The 24,155-nt window shown below is 37.3% G+C and overlaps 1 protein-coding gene across 1 annotated transcript in view; it reads left to right on the top strand.

Annotated features, from left to right (window-relative positions):
* The window catches only part of NBAS (neuroblastoma amplified sequence), a 169,800-nt gene that overhangs the window by 130,058 nt on the left and 15,587 nt on the right, over positions 1-24,155 (top strand). Inside the window, exons 49-50 of the mRNA XM_027641066.1 lie at positions 15,391-15,530; positions 22,741-22,885. Coding sequence (XP_027496867.1) covers positions 15,391-15,530; positions 22,741-22,885 — 285 coding nt within the window. The remainder of the gene's footprint in view (positions 1-15,390; positions 15,531-22,740; positions 22,886-24,155) is intronic.

Below are 24,155 nucleotides of genomic sequence, written 5' to 3'. Positions count from 1 at the left end.
AACAGGGAAAATAGCATAATAAAATATCCAGATTGAAAGTGGTACATTCCCAGTCCTTTGTGCTTTGATAGTGGAACAAGAGCACTGCAGAGTCAGTACTTACATGGCTGCTGAAAACCAGAGAGAGAGAGATTTGTGTATGAGCTTTGGCAAAACACTAATTATGTAATTTTCTTGTGCAAGTTAATGTTTCAGGTACAAAGACCTTTAAAAGCAACCCCATTCTGCAGAAGGGGCTGTTGAAGTGCAATTTAATAGTTTGATCAGGTTGTTGGGTATTCCTGGCTGTGAAGCAGGATGAAGAAATAGACAGGAGGAATTACATCTTTCAAACGTGCACAGACTGCTATGTCAGTCTGTCTGCTTTGTCTGTAGACATCAATTTCCCTAACATCACTACACCTTTATGAACGTGGTCATCCTTTCTCATCCACCAAAGTAGTTTAAAAAAAAATCACATTAAAATAAATGGCCTGGGGAGGTGGTGTGGATTGAATGCTATTTTTAGATTTTAGAGGAATTTGTTTAAAGGTTGTTAGTTTTGGGTGGTTTTTTTAAATGAACTTTATATTGCAAATATGTCAAAGCTTTATTCATTATCTTACTTCCAGATTGTTTTATTGTTGCTTAGTTGGCATTTCTTACATACTTTTAGGGGATCCCTCTTCACCATTCCTTGGCAGAAAAAGGGACAGCATATATTGTGAAGTATGAATGTGGATATCTATTGAGTAAAGATAATTTTAATGATATTACAGTGTTCAATTACCAGAAAATGTGTGAAAGCCACCCTCAGTGTGTCTACTAATCCTCTTAGTCAGACTTTGCATACATCAGGGAGAGATTTAATATTTAATTATGCTCTAGGTGCTGTAAGTAGTGGTCCCACAAATCAATGTGCTGGGAAACAGGCCAGCTCTTGCAAAATTAAAAATGTACTTTATGGAAGTAGCTACCTACCAAACACTCAGAAACACGGCAATTTCCAGTTCTCTAATGATTAGTTAACAAAATTAAAAATTCCTCATTTTTCAAAGGCTTGAGAGTCTTTAATTCACATTCCAGAAGCATCGCACACTATGGAGGAGGAGGAAGCATGCGTTGTTTTAATCCCCTTGATGAATTTTATCTGAGCTCTTCAGGTTCTGTAATTTTCTAGTTAACTGGTGCATGAAAAATATGGGTCAAAATACTGACTTTTTATATGTTAAAAAATGTTGAGGGGAAGGGAGAAAGACGTGGTTTAGAATGTTCATATCAAAATTTATCTTTATTCATCTAAGATGGGAAATCCATTTCTTTTCATATAGTATCTAAATAAATAGTCTGTAATGCCTCAGCGCAGTGTCTAATCATGTGTAAGGTGTTGGGTAATGGGTTATATGTGTGTCTATGTCAAGGCATAAGTTACATGAGTTAGGAGTTTGCCCCAGGAAGTTACAGTGGCTCTAACAAAGCTTCTCTAAGCAAATTAAGGGTTAGTTTAAGATAAGAAGTTATTAATTGTGAAGCTTCTATAAGGCACACCTTGTCTTAAAAGAATTGTTTCATTATTATGCAAATGCAAAATGTAATTACTACTTGCATGCCACTTAAATGCAAATAGCTTTGTCATTTAAAGAAGGTAATCTCATTTAGCCTTTCCCCTCATCTTGTTATATTATGGTTTTTTCATGATCTTGGAGTATACAGAGCTGCTGAGGGCTAAACATTTTTGAAAGTTGGAAGGGATATCTAATAGGGATCTAAAATTTTAACTTTGGGCACTTTTCTTATTTATTTTTTTCCTAAAGTTTACCTTTGAAAAATTGTCAGATTAATTTGTATTGTGTGTGTGGGATGTACACAACACATTTTCCTTCCTTCATATTGGCAATTCATGTATGCCATATGAAAGTTTGTGTCTCAGCAACCTTAGTAAAGACTACAATATATATATAATGAGTTTCTGAAAACTTGGGTCTGACCATCAAGACTCGGTTGCTGTTTTGTTCCTCTTCCCACAGTACACAAAAAATGTGTATCTGTTTACCTGATGTTTCTTCATGTGACTTAGTAAAAAACAGTCTTGATGGCAATGTCAATGTCCAGTAATTTTTCAACTTTTCTCTGTTACCTCTATTCACATCAGAGATTTAAACATGAGAATTCTCACTGCACTTTTCAAATCCTTAAGTCATTTTGCTGAAGCCATTTGTCGGGTCACAATGCCCCAGGAAGCATTTAGCTTGATCTGGCAAAGTACAAGTGAAGGAGCTGTATCTGTTTGATCCTCAGCCATCTTTCATTTGTGAAAAATGCTTAATTAGAAGAAAGATTTATGTTCCTATCAACTTAGAGTAAATTTGTTATGATGTTGTTTATAATTCCAGAGACATTGTTTCTCTACTGGTAATGCATAAAAATTAAGCTTAAGAAATTTAATTTAAGTTTTAATTAATATTTTAAAACACTAATTTCCATTCCTTGAGGATGCAATTTATCTGTATGAAAACATGTGAAATGTATTTTTTCTAGGAACATAAATTGTAGCATGTATGATTAATTAAATACTTTAAGATGCAAATGAAATATTTTCCATTATCTATATGACTATAACAAATAAGACAAAGTGGAGAGAAAAGCAGAATAGCTTGAGTGCACATGACAGTTTTGAACGTGAGCCCTGGATACTGCAGTGTTCTGTGACTGGTACAAGTTGCTTCAGAGGATGATAAGAATGCTCTGGAGTGGATTCATGGGAGATAATTCACTTTCTCTAATAGGTCTTTTGTAATGAAGGTATAAATGCAAAATTGTTGAAACAGTTCATACTCGGCTTTGATCCCAGTGTCAGAAAATTAAGAGCTCATTAGTGATGTATTCAGACTTCTGTTACTGTGTTTCAAAGAAAGGAGTGGATAAGCTGTAAATCAGCCTTGGATGTCTCTTGCTAAATTTTTTGCATTGGTACACATCATACATCGAGTGCAAAACATGCTGAAGCTTTGTGAAGGAGGGATGCCATCCATAGGCTCCTGGACAAGCTCGAGAAGTGGCCCCATGATCAGTGCAACCCCCTGTATCAGTACAGGCTGGAGGTTGAACAGATGGAGAGCAACCCTGCTGAGAAGGACTTGGGGGTGCTGTGAGATGAAAGGCTGAGCATGACTCAGCAATGTGAACTTACAGCCCACAAAGCCAAATGTGTCTTGGGCTGCATCAAAAGCTGGGTGGGCAGCAGTGTAAGGGAGGTGATTCTGTCCCTGTGCTCCGCTCTGATGAGACCCCACCTGGAGTGCTGCATCCAGCCCTGGGGTCCCCAGCACAGGAAGGACATTGACCTGTTGGAATGAGTCCAGAGGAGGGCATTCAAGATGGTTAGAGGCGTGGAGCACCACTCCTATAAGAAAAGGCTGAGAGAATTGAGATTGTTCAGTCTGGAGAAGAGAAGGCTGTGGGGTAACCTAATTGTGGCCTTCCAGTACCTGAAGGCAGCCTATGAGAAACTGTATACAAGGGCATGTAGTGACAGGACAAAGGAGAATGACTTCAAACTCAGAGCAGGTTTAAATTAATTATTAATGAAAAATTCTTTACTGTGGGGGTGGTCAGGCAGTGGAACAGGTTGTCCGGAGAATTTGTGGCTGCCCCATCCCTGGAAGTGTTCAGGGTCAGGTTGGATGAAGCTCTGAGCAACCTGGTCTAGTGGAAGGTGTCCCTGTCCATGGCAGTGGTGTTGGAACTAAATGATCTTGAAGGTCCCTTCCAAACCAAACCATTCAGTGATTTTGTTGGGATTTTTTAACCTCTTAATGTGATTTGGTATGTTATGTTGTTCTATGTTTTATAGGATATTAAAATCCAGGAAATCAAAGTCTCTACGTACTACACTTTTTCACTCATTCTATTGTTTACTCAGTCTAAGTAACCAATTCCAATCATGTTACCTCATCCACAGTGTATTCTCTCTGTAACTGTCCTCCCCTCTATCTCAGAGCTTACTGTGATAATGTGGTATACCTTCTGAAAAAGGTAATTGGAGAAGTGAGTGTGCTGTCCTTGTGAAAATTCAGTCCATGCTTATGCATCTCAGCACCTTGATTGCTCTCTTGACTTCATCTGTAGATGAACCAGAGGTCTCTGAATTTCATTCAGTGAGGCTCAGGTTACAGTTTTGACTTGATTAGATTAATGTAGCATATTATAAAATAGTATATTTTAGTAATAGTTTTACCATTGTTAAATTTTATTTGCCATCCTATGGTCATTTACTTACCCTAGACTTTTATTTTAAGTCAATTGGAGCTTTCTTTCTGTATAAGCTAGCCTTGAAAATCGTTTGTCAGCGTCTTATCTGTTCAGTGCTTTTAGTCTCGCCAAAGCATGCTTTATATAAGCAAAGAAGCAGCCATAAATCCATGAGAAATTCTACTTTTTAAGTTTACTATTTTATCATAAACTGGTTTGGTTTTGGTTTTATTCCTGTTAGTAGATCAAGTTCTTCAGTGATTTCTAGTTAGGAAATTTGAAAATATAAGTGAATTGAAAATTGGTTTTCTTTAGATATTATTCTTTTAATATCTTAAATGAGTGTTTTGTATTATTAACTGCAACACCTGATTTTTTTTTCAGTTTTCCTATTCCATCAACTGTCATGCTAAATGACAGTTTTTATTTAGAGATCTATAAACTCAGTGTCATCTAAGAAGTCCTACTCAGGTATTCTTAAAATAGTTCTTATTTCATAGCCATTTCTGATAGTTCCTGTTGATTGAGAGAGTGAGGGGGTTTTTTTCCACATTGTTACTATTATTACACAGGGGCTCAACTATAATGACTGTGGCTGCTAGAATATTCACTACACCAAATCAAAAAGAAAACCACCAGTTGCAGTGCTTATGTAAAGCCATTTGGTGTGACAGATGCATGATGCTGCCTACATTATTGTGATTATTTTTATGGCTGCAACAGAGCTACTCCTTTATTTTAGTTTTTACAGCATAAATAATTTTGTGATAACCATCCACATGGTACTTCAGGTGCTCCTGGTGTAGGTCATAAATATGGATAAACAGTGCAGAAATTTTGCATAAAAATCAGAGTTTCTTTCCTTTTTTTAACTGAAAATAAAAGTACTGAAATATTATTTAAAATTAGAGTCAACATCAACAACCTTATATTCCTGTAAGACAGTACTTTATTGTGAGTTTTTCTTTTTAAAAATATATCTTTGACTATGGTAGTTTTGCATATCTTCAGGAAGGTATTTTGGAAATACTAATTTTGACAAGTTTTCATTTACATGTAAACAACTTTTAAAATAATTTTGCCTCTATTAGCAAGAATTGCAGACTTCCATTATCAAAACAGCAGTTACACATAGAGCTGAATCCTGGGAACTTGTGGATGCACTGCTGCTTCATGGTAGTGATGATCAGAAGGGTAAATTGAAGAACCACTTGGCATATGGTATGGAGGGAAATGACTGATGCTAATTTAACATCTGACAGTTAAAAGTGATATGTAAGGATTAAAATCTTGTCATTTTTAGGCTGCATCTTCCAATGCTCTTTTCTGATCTAAATGTTAGAGTATCTATACAATACATAAATTATGAATTATGAAACAATGATTAGTAGCTGGTGCATACAAGGAAAATTACTTCTGTGTTTTTAAATCCCTCATGTTGCACAGATCTAAGTTTAAGCCATACATAAATCCAAATTTTTACCTATTAACTCACATATAGGCAATATACATTTTAAATAACATGTATGTTAATCCTATCTCTTTCAGTTCCAGCTGATATATAAGTGTTTCAAATGCATAATTTTTTCTTTATTTGCTCTTATCTCTCTATCAATATCTACTTGCTGTCCTCAGAGGTTTTCTCTGGGCTGAAATGGATTTGCAGATTAGGACACAGTCTTCCACAGAATACAAATGAAGGGATTTTATTTTCTATACAAGTTATTCATTTTTATGCATTAGGCAACGCATTTGTGTTTATTGAATCTATATGCATTTCTTAGTGAGATGCATATGAAGCAGATAAGGAATTAATATATAAATCAGTTCAGAAGAAAAAGGATATTGGGTATTTTACAAGAACTCAATATGTGACTGAGCCTTAGTTTAATTCATCATCGGGAGGCTTCTGATTGATTTGTTTTTAAACTTGAATCCCATAATTTGTTTCTCATGTTCACTGGCTTTAGTTTCAGCAGGGCTTGACCTGTGGGATTATGTTCATCCCTTTACTATCTACATGGAGCAAACTTGCATATGTGGTCAGCACTCATATTCATAACAGTTTTTAAGTCCAACTTTGGGGAAAGTGCAAGAAAGCCTGATCACAGAGTTCTGTCTTCTTTGGCATGTAAGGCACGGCTAGTGAATGCTGAGCTTGTTCATGCAAAACCTTTGACTCAAATTTTCTTTTTTTATGAATTGTTCCCAGTTTGTAGTTTTGATAGCAGACACTTACTTCTGGTCTGTCAGACTGTTTCTTCCAGCATAGGACAGAGCAGCACATGTTCTCTTTCTGAATTTGGAACTTGAACTGTGCTCCACCATAAATTTCAGTCTCCTTGTTGGTCTTAAACTCAAATGGAGGAGAGATATGAGGCCTTTCTGTCACTATCTAAGGTTGTATTCCACCTAGTAATGGAAACCAACAGAAGAATCATAGACTATCCTGAGTTGGGAGGGACCCACAAGGATCATTGAGTCCAACTCATGGCCCTGGACAGGACACCCCAAGAGTCACATGATGTCCCTGAGAGCATTGTCCAAACAATTCTTGAACTCTGTCAGGCTTGGTGCTGTGACCACTTCCCCGGAGAGCCTGGGTGCTGAACCACCCTCTGGGTGAAAAACCTTTTCCTAATATCCAACCTGAACGTCCCCTGACACAGTACTTTCAGTGTGGTGGGGTTTTTTATTTTTTTTTTTGTTGGTTTTGGTTTGTTGTTTTTTAAGTGGACATTCCTTATAAAGCTGTTAGCTTTTCATTAACTGGGAGAAATCCATAAACATAGCTTCAGAAACGCTTGTTTCAAGCAAGGGAATTTAATCTGCAGCACTGGTCCAGGCTACAAACTATAGTAGTTTTTTCATTAAACAAGAACTAAATCCTGTTATTATCCAGGAGCATTTGTGAGGCCAGTAGAACAGTTTTTTAAAAGTTACCATCTCTCATCTGTGACTTACTACCACATAAGTTTCCATTTACCAAAATCTAAAATGGATTAAAAGTAGGATTATCCATATGTGCACTTGGGAAGATGGAGAAAGTGAGATGAAAACATCTTATTTAAAGCTGACAGGTTCCTCTGCCATGAGGGGAGTATATTTGGAACACATTTTTGAGAAAGTAAAACTCATATTTGCTAAAGGAAAGATGGACTTCACAAATGACACATTGGCAGATAAATATTTTCTTATAGACAGGAAATATTTTCTTGTGCACAGGAAGTCTTGGCATTTTCCAGGTTTACAGTTTAGTTGTAGGTATGTGCACTTCAAATTGCACTTTTCATATACAACAGTAGTGTGAGTAAGCTCATACTTTTATAATCTAAGCCACAGGTTTCTGTGGGGTTTGTCAAAAGTAAAAGTTCTTATCAGCTTTTCAAAAATGACCTTCTGAAAATAGGAAGTGCAGTAGTGAGATTGAATGCTCAGTAAGGAAGCAGATTATGTCAGTGCTTCATCATAGTCATTGGGCAATATTCATTTTAATAGGAAATATTTTGAATTTAATTCTAAAACAAAGGGAATATTTAAAGTAAGTAAAACATAATGCTGTATAAATGCGTTCTTTGAACTATATTTCTTAATGACCTTTAACTCTGTACATGGCAGTACAGTGCTATGACATAGAGTGAAAGGTATAATATCACAGTGTCTTTTAAACTTCAAAACTTTGATAAATACTATGGCGAGTATGTTAAGGTGATACTAAATTTGAGGGAAGTCTGTAAAATATATCTTTGGCAACCAACTTCTGCTTGACCTCATTGACTCCTATTCAGCTGCCTTGTGAGAGTACACATTTCACATACAGAAAATTATAAGCTTGCTCGCGTCCCTTCTCACAGGGAAACTCTATATAACAAAATATTGTGTGTCCAGTGTCTTTTCATAATGTAAATTTTAATATGTGTGTGAGTATATAGAAGTGTCAGTCCTCATTGAGATCAAGGTCCAGTTCAGCCCCATATTCTGTGTCCAGCAGTGACCAAAAAAAACAGATGAAGAAAGAAGAGTAGGAAAAGGAAAAACATCTATGAAACTTACTCCAATATTACCCTTATCTGTGGATAGTCAGAGTGGGTTAATTAGGAATAACTGTGTAGGCAAGCTGTAAATTCAGATGTTATTGTGGCAAGATTAAATAAATTCAATCTAGATAAATTCAAATAAAGAAGATTTACTGTTTGGCTGGCAGGTGGGAATAATTTACCAGAAAGACACCAAACTCGTTTACACTTTAAACTTATTTTCTTAAATCAAATGCCTAAGTCTGTTAGGAAGTATTGTAGCTTAAACCAAAGGTGCGATTTTAGTGCAAAATTATTGGATAAAATTGTGCACAGAGTTATGTAGATGATCAAAATAGATTGCAATAATGGCTTCCTCCAGTGCTAAAACCTTTTGAACTTTGAAGAATGAGGCTGTAAATATAGCAAGGAAAAAGCAGTAAGGATAAAGGGTAGTAGTTCCCCAATTCTCTGGCTCTGGCTCTCTGACTTCTAGTTTATGTCTCACAAAACAGAATTGTTCACTGATTTTTAACCTCATCTTTCTGATCTAATATGAGGTCTCTTACTAACCTGCCTTTAACCAGATATCTCAAACTATGCTCAAGCTTACAGCTCTACTCTCATGGTTGCTCTTGATTTCCTCCCTTCCCATGTGCCCATACACTGGCAGATGGGTGGCTGAATAACACGGTGCTTTGTTCTTCCAAACTTGTTACTACTCTCCCCAGCCTGACCCTGTTATGTCTTTGAGGATTTTCCCCTCAATCACAATTTACAGGTTTTCTTTTAAAAGAAACCCTGGTTTAGAAATGATGGGAAGCTGGTAATGTGTTGGGGAGTACAAAACATGTGGTTTTGCCTTTAAAAAGGGTTTACTGTTGCTGTGGCATTTGAAGGTATTGAATAAGATGTTTTAATACGTGCTTGTGGTTTTGCTTTGTTTCACAAGTATATGATGTGTCTTACATCAAGACTAATAGGATGTCTAGTATTTTGAAACAATTTGAAGAAAGTGAAATAAATAATAGCCTCTAAAAGCTCCTAATCTTTTATTTGCAGAGTCAGTAGCTATGCAGTTTCAGGAACAGTTGTACAGTGTTGCAGATTTGGATTTTTTTAGGGGTGATTTTTGACATATGTGTTCATACTGTGAATAATTAACTTTAAAATATCTATTTAACTTAATTTGTAATTTTTTTTGTCCTTTGTAACAAGCTTTTAACTTTGCAGCCTTGTACTAGAGGTAGGTTTCAGTTACTTATGCTTGTACAGAATTTCAGTAACCACACAAATACCAACAGAACAGGGAATGACAGAGTCCAGGATGACCTGCAGAGTGGGAAGATGACTTTCTTCAGTGACCAACCCTGACTGACCTGTTGTGTAGAAAGTGATTTACCTAATTAGATTATAAACTCCTTCAGGCGAGACTGCTGTATTTTGGTGCCATGAACAGCACACCAAGATGGCAATTACAGGAATTCTGTCATATTGCTACCAATCCTTTCAGTCATTGTTTATAAACCATGTTAAACCCTGTCTAATGAGTGGAAGCAAGTTTTAGCATCAGTGTTCCCTGTCTTGAATCTGAATAAAATCTTTCATGTCACATCTGCCTATTATTTTGAAATGCAGCATAGATGAATTCTCTAGCACTACAGCTTGGGCAGAGGGGAGGGTGGGGAGATAAATAAAAACAGTGCATTTTACAGGGGAGTTCTGACAAATTGTAAGTGTATTGTAGCAATAAGGGACTACTCAAATGCCTGCTTAGTGTTTCTATTTTCATTGCCATATTAATTCAAATTTATGCTGCAGTGACGAACAGGAACACATTTTGAAATATTTACATTTACCATCTGGTGGATGGTAATAAAATGAATTTTATAATCATGTAAATCAGTAAGTTTTTAGTTGCCTTTCTTTGAAACTGCAAATTTCTCTGCCTTTAGTACAGGGAGTTCGGTTTTAAGCATGAATGTAGCTTTTCTTGATAAACAAACAATTATGATGAAGGAAAATATTTTCCTTATTTCTGCAGCTTGTGTCTTAATTTATAAACATCCTTATCATTTATTTCCCTTGTAGTGAGCAAAATCTGTGGATGAAAACTGTGGCTCTGTCATGCTAACAGAGAGTAAAAATGGAATTTGCAGAATAGATATCATTGGGCAGAGTGGGGTGGAGGTCTGCCTGTGTTAGTTTTTCTGCTCATTATTCTTATATGTAAATAGGCAACATTTTGTATTTTGATGAAGAAGAGGATTGGATTGGCTGGATATTTCTATTGGCATTTCCATTTTTCAAAAATCACTCTCATCAGCCAATTTAGTCAGCATGAGATTCTCATATTATATAGCTTTAGCAATAAAGCATTTATAACTCTATCAGATGTATCTGCCCCTTAGGAGGGGAGAACAATTGTTAGTGGATACCTAAATGGCGTAATTTAGATACAGCAACATTCTACTGTTGTTGTAAATACTGATTTTAAAGTAACTTAAATCTCAGCAGTGAGATAATGTACCAAACTAAAGTACTGATCCTGCGGACTGCTGTGCTGAACCTTGTCTTTATCAGTCGTGTGTGATGTCCACAGTTTTAACCTTTTCATTCTTCAAGTGTATCATCTTAAGTTTTTATAAAATATTAGGTTTCTAGAAGCTACAGAACAAACTTGAGAGGCCGCTTTTAATATTTGGACTCCTTTATGCATACCATATGTGATGAGTATAAACCAATAACGAATCTGTGGAACAAGATGATGAGTCAAAACTTCGTGCTTTGAAACTCGATAAAGTATGTTGAGTGGTTTCAGCATTTTTGGCATCTAATAGGATGTGTTGATGTGATGAAAGAGCCTTATAATGATAAGACTTATATTAAGTCTTTGAAAGATTTGATCATGAAGCGGAACAGTTGCTTTTATTTGACCAGGGATTGTAAGTGCTCTAAGTCTTTATTTCAGCACTGGATATAAAGAGCATGCATTCCAAGTTTACTTGGGATGGCTGAAGTCAGATGATAAAGGGTATGTTTGTGCTCAGATAATGTACTGTTGCAGACATTACAGGTATCTCAAGCAACTGCTAGATTCCTCATTTTATTTATACTGTAGCAGTAAAAGCACCCATGCCATACATATCACATATTTTTTGTATAAACCCAAATGTTTTAAAAAGCTTCTGGGAATCTTATCTGAGGTAACTTCCTCCTAGCAAAGTTATATCAGAACTGAGATATTTTTGCCAATTGTTTGATAAATAGCTGGACTGCAGCAGTAAATTTTTCTTCAAGAGTGCTAGTTTTCCTGAGACTTGCGAGTCAGAGCAGTTCAGGACTGTCCCTGTAAGACAGTGACGGGTGACTGAACGCGTGCTATGACGAGGCTCTGCTATTGGTAAGCAGACCATAACTACTTGAGAGAAAATAGCTGTTTGATGGCTAAAATCATGTAATTCAATGAAGTATATCATGTGGCTGTGCTCAAAGACACTCAAAGTACCCTATTTTGGATAACAAAAAAAATCCGACTCTTCAGGCATCTTGCAGCTGTTACAGGCCATAGCTGCAATCTGCATTCCCATTTGGAAATGTTGTTTGTTTTCTGTCTTGGTCACTATTTGCGAATGGTGGCCTGCTTTTTGGAGTCAGAACTCCTTTATGGGCAGTCCTAACAGCTGCTACCTAGTAATGAGAAACTGGAAAAGATGTAAAGTTCTCAGGATAACATAGGATTAAGAGGGGTTTGCACTGTTTCAGACCACTGATAGTATCAAATGCAGTTGTAAGCTGCACTTGGTGTTGTTTGTGTAGCCTGTATTTTACTTTGTGAATTTCCTGTATGTTTTTTTAAAGGAAAATTAACATATGCAGATGTTTGCATATTCTTAATTCTAAACGTGTAGTCCCTCGATAATGAAATTGCGTATTTTAACAGTTTAACATAAGGTTTGGGCTTTACTTAATTTGTGTTTTGCTTTATAATCTATCATGAGTATAATTTCTACAATTAATTCCCCTAATTGACTTTCCCATTGTGGTAAATATTTGTGCAGCCTTTTAATGAGAAACATGAAGCCAGATGTGATCTGCTACCAAAGAAACGGCCTGAAACTGCAGAAAATCAAGTCAGAATTGAGCAAATCTGTTGTTAAAACTGAAAGTCCTTGCTTTCCTTTTCCTTGCTTTTGTTTTTGTTGGGGTTTTTTTATCTTTTTTTGTTGTTTTTCATATTTCTTTGGGTTCATCTGAAGTTCAAGTCTGACTATGGGCGTCGTTATTCTGTTTAGTGACAGATTTTCTTTACAGGCGCTTTTGTTATCAGGGCTCTGAGCAGTTCATGGCAGGTTATCTTTGCATGGTTAACCTTTGAGTGGTTTAGGCAGATGGTTTTTGGGTTTTGTTAAAAAAAAAAGGAAGGGGGAGCTGAGTTATATTATCCCATGACGCTGTGTTGCAAGATTCAGAGTCATCTGAATAGATCATCCAAAATCACTACAAAGGGAGTGTTCAGTTAAAAGTGGATTTTTTTTGCACTGTTATTACACTATAACAGGCTTGACTAACCTCAGCAACTCATCTCAGGTAGCTTTCACCTTTGTTAAGATGGAATTTCTACCTTTTTACACAGAGCGTGCTCTCTGCTGTGAAAGGTGGCTGCTTCCTCAGCATGCTCTCCCTCAGCCTCAGAAAGTGAAGACAATGCAGAAGAAAACTTATACTCTGTGTGTGTGTTTTATATATGTGTGTATATATATACATACATACACACATATCTGTGTATAATAAATATAAATTAAAACCTCATTCCAATGTGCTGCTTCAAGGTATTGCTTTCTTCTAGCAAGGAATTGTTGCTTTCTAACCTCATCTGTTTCACAGTAAATGTAAGTGACATGCATTTAAAATGCAATATAAAAAGTGAATTTTCACTAGTCTTCTTAAAAACTACAAATCATTAACTCTCTAGAAAGTTCACTTTATTTTTATTACTCATAGTGGGAAACGTAGGTGGCTTGAAAAAAGGCCCTGTATAAAGAAATACTGCAGAAATTCACTGTGTTTGAGAACAGAAAGTTAATTCTTCTGATTTACTTTGAATTAGTGTGTGCTATGTCAGGAGCAATCATGTTGCAAGGATCCTGCTGTCCAAAACTCAAAATTAGTGTTAAGTTAATTAACCTTGTAAAAAAAAGTAACCCCAAGTCTGTAAAGATGCATTAGGCAGAATTATTGGAATTCAGTTCATTTTGAATAGGATGTCTGATCTGCTCTCCACTACTAATGGGGGACCTTCTGTGACAGCTTTTCTTTTCTATTAATATTGTCTGTGCCATTTCTTGCCATTTTTATGGTTATCTTTAGAGAGATCTTAACATTTAGTCTGTGTTTTGAAGTTACATGCTGTTTGTACAAATATACCGAAATGTACTTAGTGGACCATCCAGAATGCTTCTTGGTTTAAATATTTAAACAGCTATTTGTCTGAAGAAGGAATTTGGGGACAGATAAGCAGTCTGAGAACTTCTGTTGTCCAGCTAGTAATTATTTTGCTAAGATGCTAAATATTTTTGAACCTTAGATGTTAGCATGTCTTATGTCTCTTTTACCATTTCTTGTTTTTCTCCCTTCTCTTTTCAGCCTTGTAATTTAAATATCGACTATTATAATATTTTATATTAACAAGTATAGATGGAATTTAGGGATATTACAAGTGGAGAACTGATGCCTGCTATGTGACATTTGGAGTACAAAAAAGTATTTCAAGTGGACATATCTCAGAAATGTTTCTGCACTATCTAAATTGTTTTAGTATATGGTGCTTTCAGATATACTCTGGAGACAGAAGCAAACAGTTTTTCAACACTAAATATTTTAAAGTCATGGATTATATAGGCAACTTGATAAATGCATCAGTAATGTTTGTTTTCCAACCTCTTTTGAAAATTTGCCCTTGATGTATTAGAACTACTTTGAAAAGATTGGAATGCAGTCTTTAATCTTTCAGAGTAGATGTAGAACTGAGGAGGACTTTGTCCATGTTTGATGTTTTAGAACTACTTGGGCTGAAACAGAAAAGTTAACATTTAATGCTGTGTGCAGCAGAATTATAAGATGAAACTGAAGTGTTTGATATTCTGGAACTTTTTGAGCTTTGGAAGAAAAGTTCAGTGTTAGAATGTGTTAATAATGCAGAGAAAGCTACCCTGTTATTGTAACAAATTATTTTTGAACTCCAAAAACTTTTGTATGTGAGGTAGATAGCGAGTTTCTTGTTCCATTTGTGAAAGACCTCCTGGTGTGATAGCCAAACTTTTAAACAGAAGCTACTTCTCATTTAGTAGCAAGTTGGTTCTTATTTACAGCAACCTTCCTTCAACAGTGAGACCTTTTACTTGGAACTTTTTTACCATGCAAACTGCAGGCAGTAATTATCTGTAAAAGAACCTGTCATCAACTGACGTGAATTCAAGTCCTGGCAGAAACTGCAGGTTTTCAACAGAGATGGATACTTTTCCCAAGATAAAGTTGTCTGGGAGCTGACTGTTGAAATGTGGGATTTTGTTTTTCTCAGGTTCAAATGCCTGTGCAGAGAAATACTGCATTACTTGTTAGCAAATGTTCTTTGCTGGGTAAAGTAATTTGGAATCATCTTTCAAGGCTCTTTCATATGTGAGAAAAGATGAGATGCTGCAAATTCAGGAAAAGCTATTGAATTTTCATACATGACTGAGAGTAATATGTATTAGGGAAGCACGAACATACTCATTCTTTAAAAATATGTGTGTGCGTGTATGTCTATACATCAAGAAGGAAATTTAAACCATTTTTGGTTGTTTGAAGAACACAGAGATAAAATCCTCTGAACTAATCAATGTATGTACTTATGTGAGGTTACACCATTCTAGGAATGTCCACCTAAGTAATTCTCCATCATTTGTGCTCTCTTGTTTTATTTACATGTAACTGAAAATGAGAAGGAAGAAAATGGGTTTCTGGGAAAATGATGTTGATCGTGTTCCTGCATTGTTTTGGAATAGTGATGTCCTTCACAGATAGTTTGTTGATTGCTTTTAAGTCATTAATTTCTGGCAAGAAATATATCAGGTGGTTTTTAATTTTTTTTTATCCCCTTCAGGTAGAGATGACAGATATTGAAAATGAAGAAAAAAGGTATGATCTCTTTCTGGGACTTCTGGAGTCTAGTCAGAATCTGTCTGAGTTTCACCACTTGGTTTTACTACTTCAAGCTTGGCCACCAATGGACAGGAGCAACGGGTGAGCATTTCTTCAAACAGTCATGTAACAAAAGAGTTCAAAGTCTTCTTGCTTGATGTCATGTAGTCTTCAGTCAAATAATTCAAACGTAGCTGAGAGTATGACCTTTGGAAGGGGCCATTCTGAGAAGAATAAATGGTTTATTTAAAGCAGAATTGAATCTCAAATCAGTTTCTTGTTAAACCTTTATATGCAGATATAGTCTTTATTGTGGCAGAGACAGAAAAGCTTTTTATTGCCTGAACTTTTGCACAGGAGAGTGTTCTATCTCCTTAAATTTCAGATTACATATTTTGCTCTTGTTTTTAGCACTATGAACACAATTTATAAAAAAGAATAGAAAGTTCTGACTGTTTTTTCCATTCAGAGTTATACTTTGCAGAAAAGCCTTTGAAAGGTCATGTGCAAAAAATCTGCAGGGGGTCTGTGAGGATAATAGTACCAAGCAATGGCTCTTCTCTCTTCTAGATCCACTACCTATTATTTCTGTCTCTGAGTGAGGTATCCAAAAGAATATATACAAGGAAAGGCATATCCTAGCTCAACAATTTAAAATTAAAGTAATTATTTAAGACTTCAGAATTGTACTCATCAGAGTAGGTATTAACTGAAAGTGTTAATTTTGGAACATCTTGACTACATTCTTTTACTGGTTCTTTGGTTTTTTTCTGTGAGTTTCTGAATGCATTTAAAGGTAAAAAATTTAGAAGTTATATTCTATAACTGATAATCACTTCTAAGATATAAAGATTCATATAAACTTTGAGGTAAACGTCACATATCTCTCAAAGAGAGCCAATACCATTATTAAATTTTTTGGACCAAAAACAATGTGCCATGTCTGACAGTGCTTAGGTTAGAGTCCTTAAATGATGTTTACTTAGAATTACTATGGGGTATTCATTACAACCTGTTTTAACTTGGGGACTGCATTCCCTAAAGTGTGTTTATGTGCATTGATTTGTCAGAAAAGTTAAGGCTTATCTTTTTGTGAAAAGTAACTTTTCAGTGCATGTGTAGAAGACTGGTGGATTACAAGGTAATCTGTAGGGATTATTTACCTTCAAGCCTGGATAAGCATTAACCTAAATTCTTTAGTGACAGTTTTAAAAGCCAAAAATTGTCTTCAGTGCACAAGTACAAGGACTGTTACATCTCATCTCACCCATGGCTGGGCTTTGCGAACGAAGATTTGGGAAGGGCTCTACCCACGTTTGTTACAGGTGCGTTGGTGGCTAAAAAGGCCAATATGACACAGGCATGTCCGATTGCAAAAGGCACAGCAGAAAGACTCCTTAGGTGGTATATTCTGCAAGGCACGATTCTTTCTGCATTGTCTTTTCTCCTCAAGGGTGATCCTGTGTACTTTCTCAAAAGCATCCACAGCATTATAGATGGTGTGTCTCCAGGCCTCCCCATTGGAGGCCAGAGTAGACCAGCTATGATGATCAATATGGCCAAGGCTGAGATGTTGTTTCAGGAATTCCTTGTATCTTCTTTTTGGGGCTCCACTCTTGCGGCAGCCGGTGGCAAGTTCAACATAAAGCAAGATCTTAGGGAGGTGGTGATCCTTCATCCTGGAGACCTGCCCAACACAGCTGTGTTCTCAGCAACATGACCTCAATACTTGTGACTGCTGCTTGTTCTAGAACAGATGTATTGGTCACATAATCTGACCAGTGGATGTTTAGAATTGTACGGAGGCAGCGTTGATGGAAGTGTTCTAGGAGTCGCAGGTGGTGGCAGTAGATGACCCATGATTCAGATCCATATAATACAGTAGACAGCACAATGGCTCTGTAAACACTGATTGTGGTACTTTTCTTCAAGTGTTTATTTCGCCAAACTCTTTTATGAAGCTTTCCGAAGGCACTATATGCCTTTGCTAACCTGTTGTCTATCTCCCCATCAATCTTACCACCAGAGGAGATGAGGCTACCTAGGTAATTGAACTGCTGGACTGATTTGAGCTCTGATTGGCCAATGGTGATATGGGGATGAAGGAAGACTTCCTGAGGTGCTGGTTGATGGAGAACTTCTGTCTTCTTTAAGCTGACTTCCAGCCCAAAGAGGTCAGCAGCCTCAGCAAAGCAGGATGTTAAATGCTGCAGAGCTGCTTCTGTGTGGGTGACAAGGGGGGCATCATCAGCATAAAGCAGCTCCCGGACAAGATGGTTTAAGGTCTTAGTGTGGACCTTCAGTCGCCTTAGGTTGAAAAGGCTTCCATCAGTACGATATCGAATGTAGATACCGTCCTGATCCTCGAAGTCTGCTGTGGCCCTTTGGAGCATCATGCTGAAAAAGATTGTGAATAGGGTTGGTGCGAGAACGCAGCCTTGTTTCACACCATTTTTTATTAGAAAGGGCTCAGAAAGTGCATTGCCATATCTGACTTGGCCACGCTGATCCTTATGGAGTGAGATGATCATTTTAAGGAACTTGGGGGGACAACCTAAACGCTCCAAAATCTGCCACAGGCCTTTTCTGCTCACAGTATCAAAAACCTTGGTGAGGTCGACAAAGGTTACATAGAGACCTTTGTTCTGTTCCCTACACTTCTCTTGCAGTTGTCTGAGAACAAATACATGTCTGTGGTGCTCCTGTTGGCTCTGAAACCACACTGACTTTCAGGTAGAATTCCTTCTGCTATAGCGGGTATTAGTTTGTTCAAGAGTATTCTTGCCAGGATTATGCCAGCAATGGAGAGCAGAGTAATACCACGATAGTTTGAGCAATCTGATTTAATACCTTTCTTCTTATACAAAGTGATGATGACTGCATCTCAAAGGTCTGATGGTAGTTCACCTAGTTCCCAACAGCACACCACAAACTCATGAAATTTAGCATACAGTGCAAGGCCCCCATGTTTCCAGATTTCGGGTGGAATTCCATCAACCCCAGCTGCCTTGCCGATTTTCACCTGCTGTATGACCTTGAGGGTTTCTCCTAAAGTAGGGGTAGTATCAAATTCGTATTTTCACTGGTTGTCGTGTGATGGACTGAATTGCTGAGTTTTGGACTACACGGTTAGTACTGAAAAGAGTCTGAAAGTGTTTGGACCATCGATTCAGAATGGAGGTTTTATCTGTGTAGTGGTTTGAACCTTGTTTTCCCTCAGAGGCTGAAAAAGTGGTAACCCCCAGGGGTGGAGACCCCTGGAAGTTTTGAAGTTCTGTCCAATGAGCGCTCCTGCAGAAATGTAAACATATCACAAGCACCGGAAGAGAAGGGTTGTAGTTGGAGTTGGTAGAAGAAGTAGCCATGTTGTGGTAGAGCCACGAGGAAAGGGGCCCGGAGCCCCTCAGGGCCTCTGGCCCCTCCCCCAGCCCCAGCTGGGGGCTACAGAGACAGAGCAGAAGCGGCGGCAGTGTCCAGAGACTCTGGATAAGAGCCAGGACAGATAAGAACTGAACCGGAGGAAGCAGCAGAAGAGAGCCCGCAGCAGAGCTTTGGAGTTCTGGGGGTAGGAACTGTACCAAACCCCTAAAGCTCCTTTGAGACCTCCTGGAAAGGAGGAAGATGATGGACTCTTGCTTGAAAGAGCCTTGAAGTGCAGCATGCACTGCAGAGAAGAGCTGAGAAGCTCAGAGCGTCCTGGGAAGCTGGACCGGGACAGAAAGGAATGTGGAGGAGGGCTTCGCCCCCCCCTCCCCCCGCTGCCTTGAGGCAGAGCACAGAGCTCTGCAAAGGGGAATTTGAATCTCCTGAGGAAAGGGACTGCCACGAAGAACCCCTGAGCTTCGTGGTATGACGTGGTGACGCGAGCTTGTCCCTGCTACGCAGTCCACGGAAGAGAAAGCCCCTTGTTTTGGAGATGACGGGCCGAGGGGCCTGGAGACCCCCTTGTGTGTATTGAACAGAGATCCAGCTACAACTATCCAGTTACTGCTGCATGCATGAGATGAGGAGAACCTGCTGCCTTAGAAGAAACTGCTGCCCTGAGAGACTGGAAGGGGATCTGTCCTTCTTTCCCTCCTGGACTTTTATTTGGAGGGGAGAGGAGATCTGATCCATTGTAAATACTATATGTCATGGTAGAGATAGTTGTGATCGTGTGTATAATGTGTTATAGTATTTATTTGTACAGTCATTGTAATATATTCCCTTTCCCCCACTTTGAGTCTGGTTGTGTTTTGTCTGGAAAAAAAAACCCATCTCACATTAGATTGAGATGTGGGAGGGGGGATGGAGCTAGGGAATTGGACTGTGGGGCTATCTCAACCTATGACAATCTGTTAGAAGGCCTGTTACATAGTCTGTCACAAATTCATGTTCCAGCTTTCATGTGAAGTTTTGGTTTTGATTCTAATTAAAAATTGGATGTCTCACAGTGTGTGTAACCATCAAACCTTTTACACCTAAAACCCAACAAAACTTATAGAACAAAAGGTCAAGTGAAATACTGCTGCAGTTAGCAAAATTATTTTTCCTTAGGTTTACATTCTATAAAGTCTCAAAAGGAAGGAGAGGTAAAAGAACTGAAGTTTGAGGGTTTTTTTAGTAGGCTTTTAATTTTGTAACCTCTATATTAAAAAGTCCATGTTTTTTAGCATTTTTGAGTTCTTATTTTTAAAACATTCCAGCTACACTAATGCTTATTATGGCAAGAGATTCTCTTCGTGTAGTAATATGCAATGTTTACTGTGAGAAAACAAAGAGGTAGCTTGGTTGTTTCAATCAATACTCAAAACTGTATACTTTTTAAAATTTTATTTTCATACCCTTGTTATGCATGCATGCTTTTCCATCCAGATGTCTCATATTCAGATGTCATTTTAAACATTTAATGAAGGTATTTTTAAAAAAAAATTATTAACAGTACCTGAAGCTCTACAAGTACCTTTGGGACTTGATGCCTACATTCAAAAGGCATTTTTTATATTTATAATAAATATTGATAAGGTGTTTTGGAGCTGAAAGAAACCCAACTTTTTCTTAATGGGAAAAAAAAATTAATGTGTTTCTACTGTGCTTTTGAAATAATTACCTTTTTCATGTTGAGAAATAACTTTTTTTGACCACATTGAACTAAAGTAAAATTCAGGAGAGAAGAAAACTGAATTCTACCTGTAGGTGTCAAAGTTTTGGTAACTGAATTCTAGTTTCACTTAGAGATAGCAAATAGCAGATATTTGTTAATAGATCACAGAAGCAGTTGAAATAGTTATAAGGAATTGTGATGAGAACAGCTTTATATGTGTAAACTGTATATCTGATATTTAAATAAATTTGCATATGGCAAACCTTGATGGCCTTGCCATCTTTCTGGTTTTTTTCTGTGTTTTGTAGTGGGATTTTTGTTTCCTTTTTTGAATGGTAAATTCTTACAGATTTTCTTAAGGTACTCTGGGAGCAGCAGCTACAGAAATGGAAATTCATTATGACTCTCTGTGCCTCTAAGCGCTAAGTTCTCCTGACCTTACTGAGGATTCAGAAATTAAGTGCATTATGTTCTGTTTGTTGAATATGCTGGCATCTTTGGGTTTGACCCATGAGGTTGAAAGGAGGGGAGAGGGAGAGGGAGAGGAAAAGAGGAACTCTGCTGTTCCCAGCCAGACTTGTGGGAGCTCTGTGCTCAGTGACTGTGAATGATGAAAAGGGTCAATTAAATTGTCGGAAGAAAGACAACGACTTCTATTTAATTTGCATTCAGTTGCCCACTCCTGTCATCTCTGTCTGGCTTTCATGGTGGTCTGTAATGTCAGCTTCATGTTCAGCTGGTTTTACTTGTTGTTTATATGCACTTGCGAAAACGGGCGATGAGCAGGGGTGTTCATATATGAAATAGTAGATACTGGTGATTGTCCTCCCCATCCTCTCCAGAGCTGTCAGAGTCCTGGTATATGTCAATCCCTCTGACTCTCTTAACAGACTCCATTTACAATGACATTAAGGTGTTGCTTTAACAATTGCTACTAAATAATAGTTTGAAAAGCAGCACTTTGACAGCATTTTACTTCTCCTTGTCACATTGTCATGTGTGCTAGATGGGTATCTTAATTTACAAATGTAAATTAAGGTTTACATTTGTAAATTAAGATACCCAATTTAAATGTAACACAAAATGGCGAATTTTAGTCTTGATGTAATTTTTTTTTTCTTCAAGCTAAATAAAAAGTTTCCCATGTCTTTGGGGTGCTGATTACTGGCCAGAGAGATTGATGGGGTGATTTTTAAAACAGCTTTTGTTCCTTCCTAAGTTTATGCACAGATAAACATAGTATTTGTGTTACTGTGGCTTAATATAATCATGATTTAGTCTGTCATTATGCCTGATTTTAGCCCATTGTAGGTGGGAATTGAAATGCACTAACTTAATTTACATTAGAAAAATGACAGTGCAGATGTACTCCAATGTTACACTTTGTGCTATCATGTAAAAGTGGTCTGCTACCCATTTCTGTCAGTACATCCAGTCTTAGCCAGGACACTTATTCCTAAGAAAAGTATCCAACCATCTCCATGATCTGTCAAATAGTGGCTATAGGCCAAGAAATGTTGCAGCAACAAAACTTTACAGTAAACATTACCTTTGTCATCCCCATGATAAAATTTACTCATATCTACTGTCTGCCATCTGTTTAAGTCTGACTGTATAATGGTGACATAGTATGAAGTTATGTGTGGGATTACAAGAACTTTTTAAATATGTAAAACAAATATGTCTGCATCCATATCTACTGGCAGAGAAGTTCAGAAGCATGTAATTTCACTTTCCTACCCTGTTTGGATGGGCTATGGAAAAAGTTTATTTTTGTTTGTACTTGTTGGACCTGAAAATTAAAATGTGAATCTGGCAATACTTTCTCCACTAAGAAGCAAGAGACAGATACTTGAGAGACAGAAGCTGTTAAAATGTGATCAAAACAAACAAATTTAGGAGTGCTGGATTCCTGTCACTCCTCCCTTGATACCATTCTGCTTAGTAAATCAGCTGGTATGAAGCCAGGAGAAGTGGTTCCTATGCTATTCCAATTTGATCAGTCTTTATCTGTAATTCCTCGGGGATTGTAACAGTATGTCATAATTCCAAGTAATTTAATCTTCTGTGTTTGAAAGAGTGCTGGCATAATGGACAGTAACTTGTGTCAAAAGTTTCATCTTTCTTTCATGAGGTTGCAGTTTTAAGTCACACACACACAAGGAGCAACTTACAGAAAGTGGTGTATGTGTATTACATTCTGTATACATCTCTTTCTTTACTGGGCAGATCGTGCACAGATGATAATCCCTGGGTGAAACTGGGGACTGTTATGCTGCAGAGATGCCCACCTGAGGAAAAGGAGAACACAGGAAATGAAATTTTGAAAATCTGCCGTTCTTTATATGAGACAAAGCACATGCTCCCTGTCAAGGTAAGTTTTTACTTTGGTTGTCATGCATATGGGTCCTGTTTTAAGGTCCCAGCTACAATAAAGATGTTGCCATACTGGATCAAGTCCAGTGGAGAGCTAACAGAGAGGTTGAGAACTGGGTTCATTCTGTCTTGACAAGAGATGACTAAGGGAGATCATATCTTTATCTTTAAATATGTGGATGAGGAAACAAGTAGAGGAGTTAAGAGTCAGTCTCTTCTCAGAGATGCTCAGTGATAGGACAAGAGGCAATAGAGACAAGTCATCAAAAACTCTGATTACATCGAAGGAATGTTTAGAAGAGTCATGGAGTAAATGCTGTGTAATAACTATGATAATCTATCTTCCCTAAGTATGTATACATACGTCAATGAAAACATCTCTTAAGTATAAAATTATTCAAATTATTGAAGTGCTTTGTATGTAAACACTGTGTATTAATGAAGACAGACTGGAGAAATACTTAATGAATGTCATACAATTTCAGAGTACTTGTGCATATTTTTAGTAGGCTGATTAATCCCTTATTATCATCTTCACACAATCACTATCTGTTATAAAAAACACCTGATGTTAGGAAGAGAAGCAGAATAGAAAGAACACATTCTATTTAAAATACAGACAGGTGGGTGTGTGGTTTGCTTTATTTTTTAGTAGTCCAACACACTGGTCTGAGTCAGGTTCAAAAATCTGTGTAAAACATGATTCCAGAAGGTGGCAGTAAACTGAAATGATAAGTACATTTATTAATTTATTCATTCCACTAAAATACTTTGGTAGAAGGCAGGTCTCTATATCCCTGGGCCTGGTGTAATTATATGCAGTTTTTCTTTATAAGGTGTTGAAATGGTGCAATATATCGCATAAACTCACAATCTTATTGTGCATAAGAGTAGCTAAACTTTGTCAAAGTTGAATGTTCTGCCTCAGCTCAGTGATTCAGGGAGATAAATCCTGAGTCTCACTGGCATACACCAGTCAGTTCACCATAGGTTCTGATCAAGAATGGGTCATGATTTGCATTTCTCTTAATCAAGTAAAGTTTTCCTTGATCTCCATAACAAGTCACTGTATACACACAGTTTTGGTATTGGTAGACAGCTTTAGTTGGAGGGGCCTTCCTGTTTTAATGGTACAGGATGTTGGAAGAACCCACAGTGTAGCTGTGAATATACAGGTACAGATATGAGGACATTCTGGTCCTCAAACATAAAACAGCTTTACTTCTTTAAAATACATTTTTTATGAGTGGAATGCTGTGCAGCAACAG

This window comes from Corapipo altera, unplaced genomic scaffold (genome assembly GCF_003945725.1).
Source record: "Corapipo altera isolate COAL_440 unplaced genomic scaffold, ASM394572v1 46, whole genome shotgun sequence".
Classification (NCBI taxonomy): Eukaryota; Metazoa; Chordata; class Aves; order Passeriformes; family Pipridae; genus Corapipo; species Corapipo altera.
The sequence above is the reverse complement of the archived record's forward strand: the minus strand, read 5'-3'. Positions and strand labels throughout refer to the sequence as shown.